Source organism: Ailuropoda melanoleuca, chromosome 12 (genome assembly GCF_002007445.2).
Source record: "Ailuropoda melanoleuca isolate Jingjing chromosome 12, ASM200744v2, whole genome shotgun sequence".
Lineage (NCBI taxonomy): Eukaryota > Metazoa > Chordata > Mammalia > Carnivora > Ursidae > Ailuropoda > Ailuropoda melanoleuca.
In genome coordinates, this window is record NC_048229.1 from 30,925,176 (window position 1) to 30,939,373 (window position 14,198).

The 14,198-nt window shown below is 57.2% G+C and overlaps 3 protein-coding genes across 9 annotated transcripts in view; 1 reads left to right on the plus strand and 2 right to left on the minus strand.

Annotated features, from left to right (window-relative positions):
• PPFIA3 (PTPRF interacting protein alpha 3) overlaps positions 1 to 9,795 on the minus strand; it is a 33,286-nt gene extending 23,491 nt beyond the window's left edge. For 3 of the 7 annotated variants that reach the window (XR_004629161.1, XR_004629160.1, XM_034672774.1), the window contains exons 1-10: positions 5,144 to 5,383; positions 4,773 to 4,874; positions 4,239 to 4,403; positions 3,809 to 3,883; positions 3,403 to 3,477; positions 2,868 to 3,089; positions 1,285 to 1,431; positions 1,042 to 1,176; positions 674 to 757; positions 396 to 527 (exon numbers count right to left, since the gene is read on the minus strand). Coding sequence is in view for 5 of the 7 variants with exons in the window: in XM_034672774.1 (XP_034528665.1) it covers positions 396 to 527; positions 674 to 757; positions 1,042 to 1,176; positions 1,285 to 1,431; positions 2,868 to 3,089; positions 3,403 to 3,477; positions 3,809 to 3,883; positions 4,239 to 4,403; positions 4,773 to 4,874; positions 5,144 to 5,383 (1,377 nt within the window). In the remaining 2 variants the exon portion in view is untranslated. Of the gene's footprint in view, positions 1 to 395; positions 528 to 673; positions 758 to 1,041; positions 1,177 to 1,284; positions 1,432 to 2,867; positions 3,090 to 3,402; positions 3,478 to 3,808; positions 3,884 to 4,238; positions 4,404 to 4,772; positions 4,875 to 5,143; positions 9,498 to 9,527 lie in introns of those variants that run through there. The other 4 variants (XM_034672775.1, XM_034672772.1, XM_034672773.1 and 1 more) reach the window with 3 other exon arrangements.
• C12H19orf73 (chromosome 12 C19orf73 homolog) lies at positions 9,154 to 11,232 on the plus strand. Its single transcript, XM_034638979.1, is given in 5 exon segments — positions 9,154 to 9,249; positions 10,180 to 10,320; positions 10,322 to 10,465; positions 10,467 to 10,526; positions 10,528 to 11,232. Coding segments are annotated over 5 exon segments (717 nt in total). The 3' UTR covers positions 10,804 to 11,232.
• LIN7B (lin-7 homolog B, crumbs cell polarity complex component) overlaps positions 10,780 to 14,198 on the minus strand; it is a gene marked incomplete at its 5' end in the record, with an annotated part of 6,244 nt that continues 2,825 nt past the window's right edge. Inside the window, 5 exons of the mRNA XM_034638980.1 lie at positions 10,780 to 10,889; positions 11,228 to 11,391; positions 12,592 to 12,801; positions 13,421 to 13,492; positions 13,767 to 13,885. Coding sequence (XP_034494871.1) covers positions 10,868 to 10,889; positions 11,228 to 11,391; positions 12,592 to 12,801; positions 13,421 to 13,492; positions 13,767 to 13,885 — 587 coding nt within the window. The remainder of the gene's footprint in view (positions 10,890 to 11,227; positions 11,392 to 12,591; positions 12,802 to 13,420; positions 13,493 to 13,766; positions 13,886 to 14,198) is intronic.

Sequence of the window (14,198 nt, forward strand, 5' to 3'; positions counted from 1 at the left end):
CCCTCCCCCCGCCACCCTGCCCCTGGCGCCTTCAGCAGGGGGTCTGCTTGAGATTCTCTCCCTCTTCCTCCCCCTCTGCCCCTCCCCCTGCTCACACTGTCTAAAACTAATAAATAAATAAATAGTCTTCAAAGTGTGAGGGTCCAAAGGGTGAGAAGCTTGGGGAAAAGCCAAGAACTCAGGGCATGGGTGCCCCAGAATTCAGCTCTTGGGGTGTTTAGATCAGGTGAAAGAATAGCCCCAACAACAGTCCAGAGAAGCCTGTTGAATTCAAATTCCGGATGCCCAGATTTGAGATCTCAACTAACTGGTTTGGGGAAAGGTCTGGGGCTCCGGGATTCCAGAAAGAGTCGGTCTGGGACTGCAGGTTACTGAAATCCCGGGCTGGGGCACACCTTCTCCTCCAGGGCCCCCATGCGCTCTTTGAGGTGCAGCTGTAACCGTTCGTTGGACTCGCTCAGCAATTTGTCCACCGTCTCCGACAGCCGCTTATTGTGGTCATCGTTCATCTTCTCCCGCTGCCGGGCCTGCCCAAAGGACAGCGGGACAGGGATGCTGGCCCGGAGAACCGCCCCTGCCCTGAGCTCCCGCCCCCCCCAACTCCACCCCCTCACCCAAGCTCCCGCCCCAGCTTCAAAGCCCCGCCCGCTCTGCAGTCGTCCGCCCCCCTCACCCGCTGCAGTTCCTGGTTCTTCTCCTCCAACTGGGCCTCCAGCTGCCGAAGCCGCTCCTCAAAATTCCCATGACGTTCCTCAGCCTAGCAGACAGGAAGCCAGGGCATCTGACTTTGCCCCACTGGGAACCAGTCAGGATCCGGCCCCGCCTCTTCTAAGGGTGGGCGCCCTGCCCCCCAGCTCCAGGCTCCTCCCCTGAGAGACTCCAGACCCTGCACTAAGATTCGCGCCCTGTCCCTTCCTCAGGGTCCGTTCTGTCTCTTTTGCGTTCCGGGCCACCCGGTCAGTCAGGACTAGAGAACACCCCACAAACCCCCAGGCCCTGCCCCCATTCCACTTAACACTCCCGCCCCAGGCCTCTCCTCACTTTGTTGAGCGCTGCCACGCGCTGGGCCAGTTGTGCCTCTATCTCGGGCAAGGTCTCCGCCTTCTGCAGAGTCTGCTGTAGCTTCTGCTTGGCGTCGTCCAACCACTCCGCCAGCTGCCGGCTCTTCTCTTCACTCTGAGGGAGGACAGAGGTGGGGGTGGGGGGTGGAGGGGGAAGGAGAGCAGCTAGGTCACACAGGCCGCGGGCCTCGCCCCCACGTCACCTCCCCGGCCGTGCCCCCACCTGTCGGTACAGCGACTCCTTGCTGGCCAGCTCGTTCTCCAGCTTGTCGTTGGCATCGTGCAGAGACGTGGCCTCGCGCTGGGCGCTCAGGTAGCGCTTCTCCAGGGTCGTGATCCGCTCCTCCATATCCTCCCGCTGCGCAAGCGCCTACAGAGGCCGCAAATAGTCACGTGGACGACAGCTCCCAGAAAGCCCCGCGGGTAGTGTAGGCTTAGAACCCCAGATCGGGCAATCCAGGGTATCCTGGGAAATGAAGTCTCCTGCTATCTGGGCGTCAGAATGGTGGAACCACACCCGCCAAGAACTCTCAGGAACAGCCAACCTTAGCACCCCCACCACCTGAGAGTTAAAATGGTGGTACCACACCTCCCATGAGCTTCTAGGGTGTACTGTCTTAGACCCTCCCCATATGGATGACCTCTTCTTGGCCCACTTTCCTCAAAAATCCAGGCCTTAGGGGTGCCTGGCTGGTTCAGTCAGTAGAGCATGTGACTCTTGATCTTGGGGGTCGTGAGTGCAAACTCCACCCTGCGGGGGTAGAGTTTACTTAAAAATAATAATAACTACCTTTAAAAAAAATTCCAGTTATATGCAAATGATGAATCACTAAATTCTACCTCTGAAGCTAGTTAAAAAGAGAGAGAAAGAAAGAAAAAGAAAGAAAGAAAAAGAAAGAAATCCAGGCCTTAGATTTTTCACCAGCTTCTGGCACAGCCCAGGCTTAGAATCACAGAGCAAGTGCCCTAGGGTCTCATGAAAAACAAAAGTCCCTTTTCCACATAGGAGGAAACATTTCCCAAGAGCCCCAGGGTAGCACAGGCTCAGAAAACCTAAGACAGGGCTACAGGGTCTCAAGGAAGAGGGACTTCAGCCTAGGGGTCCATGAGGTGGGGCCACACTTCCCAACAGGCCCCAGGGCCATCCAGGCTTAAAACCTGAGGTGGAAGTCCCAATGGATGATGAAAAATAAAGTGCTCGCTCTTCTCATCCAATGACTTCCAGAATCCATACCCTACATTTCCCAGCAGTCCCAGGGACATAAGAGTTAGGATCAAGGGGCCTAAGCCAGGATGGGGTGAAATGCAGACAAAGGACTTCAACTTAGAAGCACAGGAGTGGGGCGCCTGGGTGGCTCAGTTGGTTTAAGCATCTGCCTTGGGCTCAGGTCGTGATCCCAGGGGTTGTGGGATAGAGCCATGCCTCCAGCTCCCCGTTTAGCAGGGAGCCTGCTTCTTCCTCTTCCCTCTGCCCTTCTCCCCCAACCCCTCCCCACTCATGATCTTTCTCAAATAAATAAATAAATAAAATCTAAAAAAAAAAAAAAAGCACAAGAGAATTTCCCAATGATAACATCCCTCGGACCAGGTATTGAACGCCTACTATGTGTGTGTCATGTGCCAACCCTCTGGTAAGGGTCTTAAATCCCATTCTACGGGTGAGCAACGAGTGAGGAGAGTCCACACAGCTTGTGGACCGAATCCAGGTTCCACCATTCATGAATTCTGTGACTTTGGGCAAAGGAGGACGGTGAGGGTTGGGGGAGGGAGGGACAGAGGGCAGCCCACCAGGGGCTCCGGCCTCACCTCCTTGAGGTCGCGCTGGAGCTTGGCGTTAGCTTCCTCGGCCTTACCCAGCTCGCGGTGGGCGGTGCCCAGCTCCTCCTCCAGCTGGCTCATCTGGCGGCACAACACCGCCAGGCGCTCCCGCAGCTGGCACACCTCCGCACGCTGCCGCTCCAGGGCCTCCTCCAGCTCTGCTGTGCGCCGGTTCGAATCCCCGCCAGGACCAAGGCCATTGGCAAGGGGCTGGAGTGGGAACAGGGAGAGAAGAAGGGACAGAACCCGGAGTGGGGAACACAGAGATATAGAGAGAATACAAGGAGAAAGTTTATGGGGGAGGGGGGGAATCAAAGATCAGCCTGGAGGTCGCAGAAGTTAGCTAGGTGACTTGAATCAGAGGTCCAAGCCCAATAAGGATCTTAGGACTTCAGAAGTCATAGAGGTAGTGAGGATCATACCAAACATTAAAAGGACCATCACAGAGTTAGGGGGCTGAGTCGAGGTCACAGGGATGGGGATCCTTGACGAGCAAGGGGAGCGAAGGACTTCCACCGCTCACCTGCCCGTCCCCATCCTTTCCGGGCTCCTCCAGCCCCGATCGGCGCCTAGACAGCTGCTCTCGAAGGCTCAGCGTCTGGGAACGGAAACGGACATCAGGACAAAGGGAGTCCTAGGGCCCCCGGCTCTACTTCCCACTGGCACTGGTCCTATTGGGGCCACCCCATCCCACAGTCTGTCTTTAGACCCTGCGCCTCCATTGTATCTCTCCTTAGCCGCCCATGTGAAGAAGTCCACCCTTACTCTTCCCCCTAGCCTCCTAGTGGCGGTGTCCTCTATAGCCCTAATGTTCCCCATCCATCCATTTCCTCCATAGTCCGTTCTTTCCCTTAGCCCCGAACCCACCCAATCAGCTCCACCCCATTGGTAGCTCCTTAGTCCCTCCTCCTTCTTGGCCACGCCCCCACCTCCTGATTGCTCAGCTCCAACTCCTCCTCTAGCACCGCCACCCGCTCCAGCGCCATCCGCAGTCGCTCCCGGACCTGGGGATGAGGGCAGGACACAGTGAGATGGGGATCAGACAAAATCTAGGACAGTTGACCATGAGGCCGAACACCCCTGGGCCGGCCTGATAGGGCAACATTAGCATTTCTCTACCCGTAATGCATGTGCAGCTCCAACCAGTTACCAAGGCAGCCCCAACCACCGGTAACCCCTGAAATTCATTTTTCAACCAGTCAGGTCCCAGTCTGAGTCGCCCATCCCAATCAATCTCAGTTAACATTCTTCCCACTTAGGACATCCCCAGTCAATCACAGCCAGAATCTCTCCTATCCAGGCCAGCCCCAGACAACCACGGGCTTAAGTTCTACATCCAGTTTCTCCCGATTCGCATACCTTCTCATCCAGGGCCTTGTGGTGCTCGAAGAGGGATTTTAGGGCCTTGAGCACCTCCACCTCGGAAGAGACCCCACCCGGGGACTGGGCCTGGCGCTTTACCACGGTCATGCGCAGTGACCTCTCGTGCCTGGACACCAGGCATTCCAGGTGTTCAAGGAGAAGCTACAGGGTGGTCACCGGGCCAAGGAAAAGAGACAAGGGAAGAGAGGCAGGGTCGAGGACAAGGGTGGTTCAGACAGGTGGGGCGGACACACGGAGAAGAGAGGAGCCAAGCAAAGGGGTAAGGAGAGAGGTCAGGAAGAGAGAGAGATATCAGAGGTAGGGGCATGGTCAAAGAAGGAATGGTGTAGGAAAAGAACAATTATGGAGATAAGGGAGGAGATGTGAAGGAAGGGGGGGACCAGAGGAGACCAACCAGGAAGTGGGAGGAGGAAGAAGACAGGAAGGCAAGATGGGTAAAAAAGATGGGTCAGGCTGCAACACCTCGTGGCCCCGCCCACCCCGCTTAGGCCCCGGCCCCACACCCCTCACCCGCGTGTTGTTGCGCTCCGCCTTCAGCTCTGCAATCTCTTCCTCCCGCTCCAGCAGCTGCTCCCGACATAAGTTCAGCTCTTTCGTCAGAGCCGCAAACTCCTGTCCAGATGTGGGCAGGATCCGGACAATTAGATCAATATTTTCCCCTCTCCCTCATTATACAGGGCTGGAAATTTGAAGGCCCCGCCCCTCCCTGCTAAATCCCGCCCCTTCCAGCGGATCAGGCCCCGCCCATCATCGGCAAGCCCCCACCTCCATGCATTCCTCCCTTCCCTGCGCCAAGTCCCGCCCCTTCCGGACCGCCCTCTCCGCGCCTTCGGTGGTCGAGGTCCCGCCTCCCGCAGGCCCCGCCCCGGTCCCTCCCAGACCTGGGGCAGAGCGATGCTGAGCTGGCGCTGCAGCGAGTCGTTCTCGTGGCCCAGCTCGCGCAGCCGCAACTGCGCCGTAGCCAGCCCGTCCTGCGCCTCGCGCAGCGTCTCCAGCAGGCGCTCGCGCTCCGTGAGCATCGTGACCATAAGGCGCTCCAGCTCGCCGCCCGCCTCGTCCGGGCCCAGCGCCGAGCCCCGCCGGCCATCCTCGCTGATGGTGGGCATCACCTCGCACATCATGGCGGCGGTGCTGGCCTGCGGGAGTGGGGAGGGGGCAGGGAACAGAGACCGCCCTCGTCGAGGCACTGGCAGAGAAACTGAGGCACGGCCACTGGGATACTCCGTAGTGGAAACCGAGGTGGGGCAACCCAGGCATTGTACAGAAGAAACTGGGTCCCATCCATTCTGATCACGGCACAGAATAAACTGAAACCCATTGCTCTCAGGAAATCAGGCCTAGCTACGTGGGTGAGAGCATTTTGGGAAACCGAGGTCAGACTCCATCAGGCACTGGCAGCACATCTCAGACCAGAGAAACCAAATCCAAGTGACCCATTGCCTGAGTCAATGGGGGAAAATCAGTCTACCTATTCTGACCCTGCTGGGAATGCCCATTAACCCACTGCATGAATGAGAAGACAAGCCCAGCTGAGAACCATGCCTTCAGGAGGTCAAAGAACTGGGGCCACAGAATTAGGTCAGTGGTACCAGTACAGATTCACAGGGATGGTCTTCACCTATCCAGCCCAACTCCTGCCCCCAATTTCCCAGATATCTGGACCCCAGCTCCAGAAGAATCTAAAAACCACTCCACTTGCTAGCCATCTCCCACAACCCAGGAGTCCAAGATCCAGCTCCCTCCTACCTCAGGTTACAGGAGGCTGGGTCCCCAATTCCCTTCTCTCCCCTAGACCCCGGAGTCTGAGCCTCCAGCCGCCTCTTCCCCAATCCTGGGGGTCAGACAGGGACACAAGAATCTGAGATTTCAACCTCAGACCTAGAAATCCCAGGCTTCAGACCCCTCTTCCCCCAGAACCCAGGAGTCCAGGCCCCCAGGCCCCAGGAATCTGGTTGCATGAACCGTGGGCGGAGATGAAGGGAGGTCTCCTGAGCCGCTCCCTTCACACACATCAGGTCAGACGGGTCCAGCTAGCCTGGTCGAAAGCAGGAGGGACTTTCACTCTATTCCCTCCTTTCCTTCTCTCCCTCCAGGTAGCGGCATAACCGGTTCTGACAGTGGATAGTTCCCAGCTCCACCCAGTGTGCAGACTATGTCCAAAACCTGGAACTGGGGTCTTGGACTTCAATGAGAAGAGGAGGGGATGGAGGGCCCTGGAACCTGAGAGTGAAGTCAGCTAGATGCCTGCAGCCTTGAGTCTTTGAAGAGGTGCCCCTGGGAATCTAGACAGACACCAGAGGCCAGATTTAAGACAATATTTATAAGGAGACAGGTCAAAACCAACATGGTATCTAAAACCCAGAATCTTCTCGGGAGAGGCAACACAGGATGTTTCCGAGAAGCCGCTGTAGAACTTCAAATTCACTGAGAAGGAAATAAAATTTAGCAAGGCTGGGTGTAGGATCTAGAAAGCCACTGGCAGGAAAACAGTACAGAGTGCAGAAAGGACATGTGTTTCCACATGTACAGTGTGCTTGGGGTAAAAGCCTCACATAAGGCCAAGTAGAGGGGCATATTTTAGAACCCAGGTCTGGAACCTGAACAGTCAAAATCAACCCAACAAATTAAAAAGTGGTCTGGGTCACTGAAGAACCCTAAACACAGAGGGGAGCATAATGATATCTAAGAATATACCTAGTGCAATGCATGACAAACCTAGTCAGGAGACATCTAGAACTCAGAACCTACAGGGATGCAGGTGTAACAAAGAATATAGCAGGGGTCACACCCTTGGTGTTATCATGTGTCTAGATGACAGACGCAAGGCAGAAGGTAGACTCTAGAATTCAGAACATGCCCTGGGGGTGGAGGGAAAAAACCCTAGAAAGTAGCAAAGAGTTTGCCTGGAACTTAGAAGTGCCTGGGGGAAGATTCAGAAGCATACTGGGAATTGAGAATTTACTGGCATAAGGACTGAGCTGGCAAAGGAAGGGGGGGGGTGTTCTGGAAATGAGGACATTTCTAGCTGAAGAATCCAAAAGAGGAGATGGGCCTAGAGCCTGCTTAGAATGCTAAAGTGGCAGATGGAGGAGGAAGCCCACAGTCCTCCAAGAGGTAAGTTCTAAAGGAAGGTCACATTAGGGAAAAGATGGACAGAAAAGGTGGGAATGGATGGGCCTAGAACCTAGTACATGAAAAAAAGGAAGATGTACAACATTTCAGTGAGAATCCTTTAGATTTAAGACTGTAGAAGGGGATGGAACCTAAAATAGGAAAGTGCATTTTAAAATTGATAGCACAATTTGGAGAAAGGCTAGAACACATAATTGGAGCACACATATTCTAGAATGTAGAATGCCCCTGGGAAGAGAACGGAATCTAGAACAATGCCAAGGATATGGCTGGAGCCTAGAACACACTTAAAATAAACTTTTAGCAGAGAATAAGCAAGTACTGGTTTCTTAAAAATTTGGAACATATGTGAGGAGAAGGTGGGATCAGAATTTGGTTTGGGGGCATTATCAAGACATTTGAACTCCCCTGGGGAAATACATGCCTGGAATTTAGCATCTAACCTAGAATTGAGAACATACCATGGGTGAAAACAGAACAGAGATATTGACTGAGAGTGTTCTAAGATTTAGAAAGAATCTAGAGCATTGCAAGGGCACAGTTTAACTGGAAATATGGAAGATAGTGGGTAGGTTCTAGATCATCTAATGAACCCAGGTCACAGAACACATCTAGAGGAAGCAATGTATGTTTTGCTCATCAGCCTGAGAAGCTGTACTCAGAGGATGGGACATCATGATGGAAACATCAAGATAGGGTGCTGGAAACATCTCAAGAAACTGGGTCTCAGGGAATAGAGAAGAGAACCCCCAGGGAGCCCAGTGCCTGAGATGATATGGGGATGAGGCAGGGGTTTGATAAGGCCACTAGAGATGTCAAGTTGAGGAGGGTTGTGAGGCTGGGGTGACCTGGGTCCTTAAGGGTAAAAGCTAATGGGCTTGATACTTGGTGGGGCCTGGACTCCTGAATTGTTGCGGAGATAAAGGACAGGAGATGGAAGCTTGGAGCCTGAGTCCTTGTTGGGAAGGAGGGTTGTGGCTGATGGTTTTGGTGGGCAATACAGAAGGTGGGGTCTGAACTCCTGGGTCCCTGAGGCAATGCAGGACCAGGGACAAAGCATCTAGGTCTCCAAGAGGGAAGGTGGGCAGAAGCCAGAGAATTGCATTAAGAATTGCATTCCAAGTCCCTCAAAGGGAGATAGTCATGGTGCCCAAATCCCTAAGCAGGCAGATGCTGGGGTGCCAGGAGGCTGGGTGTATTTGCCTGAGGGGCACAGGGGCTGTTGCACTGGGTCTCTAAAGGGGGCAAGAGCTGGGAAACTGGATTCCCAGGTCCTGAGCGGGTGGGGGCTACCACCTGGGCCTTCAGCCAGACAGAGTGAGCACAGGGCTTCCAGAGCCAGGTGGGAGCTGGATCCCTGGATGCCAAGGTCCCTAAGGGTGGACCAGGCAGGAACATTTAGAAGCCCTGACTCCTCAAGAAGCAGCTGGGGTCCCAGAAACCTGGGGTACTGAGGACAGGCCGAGAGACTCTCGCCAGCGGAACCCCGAGGCCCAGGAGCCCGGGTTGGAGAGGACCCCGGGTATCTCCGGGTTAAAGGCGCGGCGGGGGGTATACCCCGCGCCGCAGGCGCCCCCTCCCCGGCGGCAGCAGCAGCAGGAGGTGGGGGAGGTGAGGCTGCCGAGTGCGCTGACCATGGACAGCTCCAGAGCGGGCCTGTGTCCAGGGCGGCTTCCGAGCCGGCCTGGACCGAGGGAGGAGGCTGGCTGTTCAAGCCGGAGGCTGGAGATGGGAAGACCGGGTGCATGAATAGGGGACTATGCACACCCAACGGGGGGCAGCTGGCCCTAGCCGGGGGTCTGAGACAGCCACGGCAGGTGTCTGGAGCTCCCGGGAATGGGCCGAGGAGGAGGATGTAGGTCCAGAGGGGGCTGCCGGGGCTGAACTGGGAAATCCAGGCTCCTGGGCCCCGGACGAGGCGCAAGGCGGCAGTACGCCTGGGATTCTAGGGTTCGGTTGGGGACTCTGAGAGCCGGGAGGGGCACGCCTGAGTCTCTGGGGTTGGGCTGTGAAATCTGGGCTCCGGAGCCCCCGGGGATAAAGAAGGGAGTCCAGGATCTCGGGAAGGCGAGGGAGGCTCGGCGAGGGGTCCCCGGGGTGGGCGCTGCCAAGCGGGCTGGGCCGGGCTCTTACCTACCTGGTCCGCGGCGGCTGCGGGCGGAGCTGGGCTTCAGGAGGGACGTGGGGTGGGGTGGGGGGACCGGGCGGGGCCCCTGGCGGCGGCCGGGGCCCGGATCTGTGGCTCCGGAGCCCTGTCTCCGCCGCTCGCGCGGGTTCCGCGTCTCTGGCTCCGGCTTGGGCGCTGGGGACCCCCCCTCCCCCTCACGGTCTCACAGCCCTTTACCCCCTAAAATAGCCCCCTGCCCCTATCACCGTTCAGCCTCCCCCCCGCGGGGCCGCAGCCGCCAGATCCAGGGGTGCCCACCCGCCCCCCAAATCCCACCTCCCCCCCCAAAAAAATTCCTCCTCCCCTCCCCCCCCCAGCTCCCGTGCGGTCGTGGCCCCTTTAACAGGAGACTGACAGACGGCTCTGAATGGCCAATGGGAGGCGTCGTCGGCGCCGGCCGGTGGCTAAACCCCGCCTCCGCACGGACTGGGAGGGGTCGCGCGGGCGGAGAGCGGAAGGCGGGGCTCAAGGAGCGCTGGCCAATAAACGCGCGGCGTGCGGCGGCTGGGGCGGGAGGCGGAGTCCGGCAGGGGGATGATGTCACCTGGAGCTAGTGGCGCGCGGCGTGGAATGCGAGTTGCGACCCTGGATCCCGGAGGCGGCACGCGCCGGCCCTAGCGCCGCACGGGACGCGAGGGCTGGACCAGCGGTGAGGTGGGAGTAAAGGTTGGATTTTAAGGCGGGGGCAGCTTCCGGAGACACGCGCTCAGGTTGGAAGGTGGGGTAAATGCCGGGTCGGCGAGTGCACCTTGTTCTGCACCCCCTGCGCCCACCTCGGGAATTGCACGCGGCACCCCCACCCCCCACGCTGATGATAGTACAGCCTGCAGGGCTCCCCTGGCGAACGAAGCTAATGGTTCGCTCCACCCCGCCCACACAGAGGCCGCCCACCGGCTCTGCAGCTTCTCAGGACTCCGCTGTCAGACCAACTACAGAAGGGGCTTGGCCTTCGCCCTCAGTCTCTCTTTAAGGGCAGGCGGCGTTGTCTTCGGTTACGACCCCGCACTCGGACCCAGACAGGGTCCCAGCCTCCGCCTTGGACTTATGCCTAGGAAGCCGGCCAGCCTCCGCCTTCAGACCTTGGGGGAAACTCTACCTCTGCTCTCAGACTCTGAAAAGGGTTTCTTCCCGGCCTGCTCTAGATTTCAGCTGTTCTCCCTCCCCCACATCCCAAGACACTCTAACCCCACGATGCAAGACAGACACACAGACACTCAGTGGGGGTCAAAGATCTTTAAATAAGGAGCCGGTGACAATAAATACTGTACAGGGTAGGGCGCGGGGTGAGGGTCCAGATACTGTGGCTTCAGCCTCGAGACTCCAAGGACCTGCAGAGAGAGTGAAAAGATGGGAGCCAAGCTCAGGGGAGGGGACCCGGGGAGGGCTGGGAGAGAACCAGGACGGGGGTTCCAGAGCCAAGGGCCCAGGGAAGTGGATTGACGGATTCCGGAGAGTGGATCTTGGGATGACAGTGAGCTGGGTGTCCCCAAGGGATTTAGCCAGAGTGGCTTGTAAGAGCCTGGGTCGGGGTCAAAGGTCAGAACCCCAGGGAGAGGAGCCAGGGCTGGGGGTAGCCATGAAGGTACCAGAAATCACTGGCCTGGTTTGGGACTCTGAGGATAAAGGAGGCAACAGGGGCGCCGGGGTGTGGGGGCAAAGGGCTCACGAGTAGCTCTGGTGCTGCTGGCGCCGGCGGGCAGAGCGCATCTTCTCAAAGCGGGCCTCCATCTCCTCCAGGACGCGAGGTGTGTAACGCACTACCAGCTTCACAGAGCCCTGGGCTGCTTTCAGCAGCTCCACTGCCTTCTCGTGCTGCTCACCCTCAACGCTCTGCAAGGTAGTGCACAGACACCTGGGCCTGGGGCCTACCACCCACATCCAGCCCAACCCTGGAAATGGGACCTGCTGTTGGTGGGCCTGGTACCAGCCCGAGATGTCAAGGCCTTGTGTCCCCCCTTAAAACCTTCATGTCAGGGACAAGCCCTATCTGCCCTCACTCACTAAGCCAGACCTCCAGGTCCATCTTTATCCCCTCTGTCCCCAAAGCCTGTTAATCCCCAGCCCCCTCCCTCTTGCTGACTCCCTCCTCTTTGTCCCCACCACCCTGGCCCCAGCTCAGGCTTCATCCTCTCTCCAGTGGACTTTCACCTAGCCTCCTCCCTAGAACTTCTGGCCTCCAGTCTCTGCCTTCAGTCCGTCCCCTATAGAGTCCCAAAGGGGTTCTTCTCCACCTCCAAGCTGAGCCTATCCTTCTATTCACAGACTTCCCATGGCTCCCCAGAACCCCGAGACAAAAATCCCAGCTTCTCAGGCTGGTGGCACTCAGGCCCTGCATAGCCAGCCCCCACTCCCGATCCAGCTGTACTGCCGTCTAGTTCTAGACCTAAGCCCTTTCTGTTCGGCTTGGAGGCATGTACAGTCACAGCCAGTACCTACAACACCTTAGCTGCTAATACTCTTCTCTACCTGATTTGCCTGGAGAACTCCTTTTTTTTTTTTTTTTTTTTTTTTAAAGATTTTATTTACTTATTTGACAGAGATAGAGACAGCCAGAGAGAGAGGGAACACAAGCAGGGGGAGTGGGAGAGGAAGAAGCAGGCTCCTAGCGGAGGAGCCCTATGTGGGGCTCGATCCCATAACGCCGGGACCACGCCCTGAGCCGAAGGCAGACGCTTAACCGCTGTGCCACCCAGGCGCCCCTGCCTGGAGAACTCCTTGTCCTTCAAAACCCAACTCAAATGTTCCTTTCTCTGCAAAAACTTCCCTCATCTACACTGGTCTGGTGAGATCCACATTTGGGCTCTTGAAATGCTTTGTGCTTCTTCATTATTATTTCCCCAGATTAGGACTATTCCAGTCAATCTCCCACACCAAGAAGGGAGTCCTTGAATATAGGAGCTGAGGCATACTTCTCTCAGGGTCTGTAGCAGTGCCCAGCATGCAGTACTCCACCGCTGCATGTTGAACGAATAACAGCAGGGGCTGTGCTACCTGGAACAGAGTGTGAGCCCAGACTCAGTTGCCACTCACCACACCGTTCACTGACAGCAGCTGGTCCCCACGCTTGAGGCCTCCGTGGCGGTCAGCCACGCCTCCAGGGATGACACGGGAGATGTAGATGGGGGAGTTCTGCTCCTTGCCCCCCATGATGTTGAAGCCCAGGCCCTCATCTGTCTTGGGCAGCTCCACTACCCGGGGATGTGCGTGGCCCTCGCTGGCTGTGAAGGCAGCCACCGTGGCCTGGGAGAGAAAGAAAGCCCTGGGAGGTGAGGGCCGCTCCATGGTGCGCAGGCTGATGAGGGGGGAGGATCTGGGCCACGGAGAGCGATTTGGGCCAGATCACTTTCCCACACAGGGGACGACACCTGCCACAGTTCAACACAAGCTCACACTGTAATAATGAGTGTCTCTTAATTCACTTTGGATGCTTCAGACATGTCAAAGAGAACATCTCCACTTGGTGTGAGCGTGTCTTAAATACTCAACGCTTGCCAATCTCGATTTTTAATAGAGAAAAACAAGGCCTGGAAGGAGCTGAGAGCCTCCAGGAAGCAGCAAGAAACAGCATACAACTACAGTTTAAAAAGATTTCACTGTTTCATGCTACTTCATTGTATAGGTGTTCAAAGGTATCTTCTTGTCAGGTATATGGCACTAGTTTCCATTTGAAGTTGCTCAAGATGCTTTACATGACATTTAAGTACAACATATGAGATTATAATATCAGTAAATAATAGTAACGCTGGTACATAGAATTGGCAAAAATCATGAAAAAACAGGCATGACTGACTTTAGGAAGTTACTAAGCTACACCATGCAGTTCAGTGGATACCATGAGGGATGGGTAGGGGGCACCCACCTTGGCTGTGGCATGGGCCCGGATCTCAGCACTGCCCGTGATGTCCAACGTGTCATAGAGCTGCTCATACACCTGGTGAAGACGCCACAGCATCAGGGAAACAGCAGCTCCCTCCTCCCTTCGATGCCCGAGTCCAGGACCGCAGACCCTCCCACCCAAGGATCGGCCCCGCCCCCCGCAACCTGGAGCCCCAGGAAACTACAACTCCCGAAGAACCCCGGAGCTAAAGTGCGGGCACCCCAAGGCGGGCCGCCGCCGGTGCTGCTGGGAGGCATAGTCCCTGGGCTCCGTACGACGACCAGGACGGCGGCCGACCGCCTGTGCCCCGGCGCCGCGCTGCTCTCACCTCCCGGATGGCAGAGCAGAAGCGGCTCTGCAGGACTCGCTGGAGGGCCTGCAGCTTCTGCGGGGGCAGCTCCCCACTGCGCTGGAGCCGCTCGAGGAGCTCCACCGCTCGGGACACATCTGCGGGGCGGGGGCGGGGCGCAGAGACACAAAGTCAGAGACGCGGAGAAGCACGGAGAGATGCGGCCAGAAGCCGAGTTAAGGGCGAGCGCTGAAAGATCCCGGGAAAGACAGCCGAGACCCAGTCGGACACCCGCAGAGTCGCCGGGAGCAGGGGAGACTGCGGCCGGCCAGGCGTCCTGCGCCCCAGGATGCCCATACGCACACTGGAAGAGCTGTGCAGTGGGAGCCCCTCCTGGGCCCGCTAAGCCCATGGACCCTCTCACACCCACAAACCGCGATGCCCCGCCCCGCCCACCCCCGCTCGCTGCCC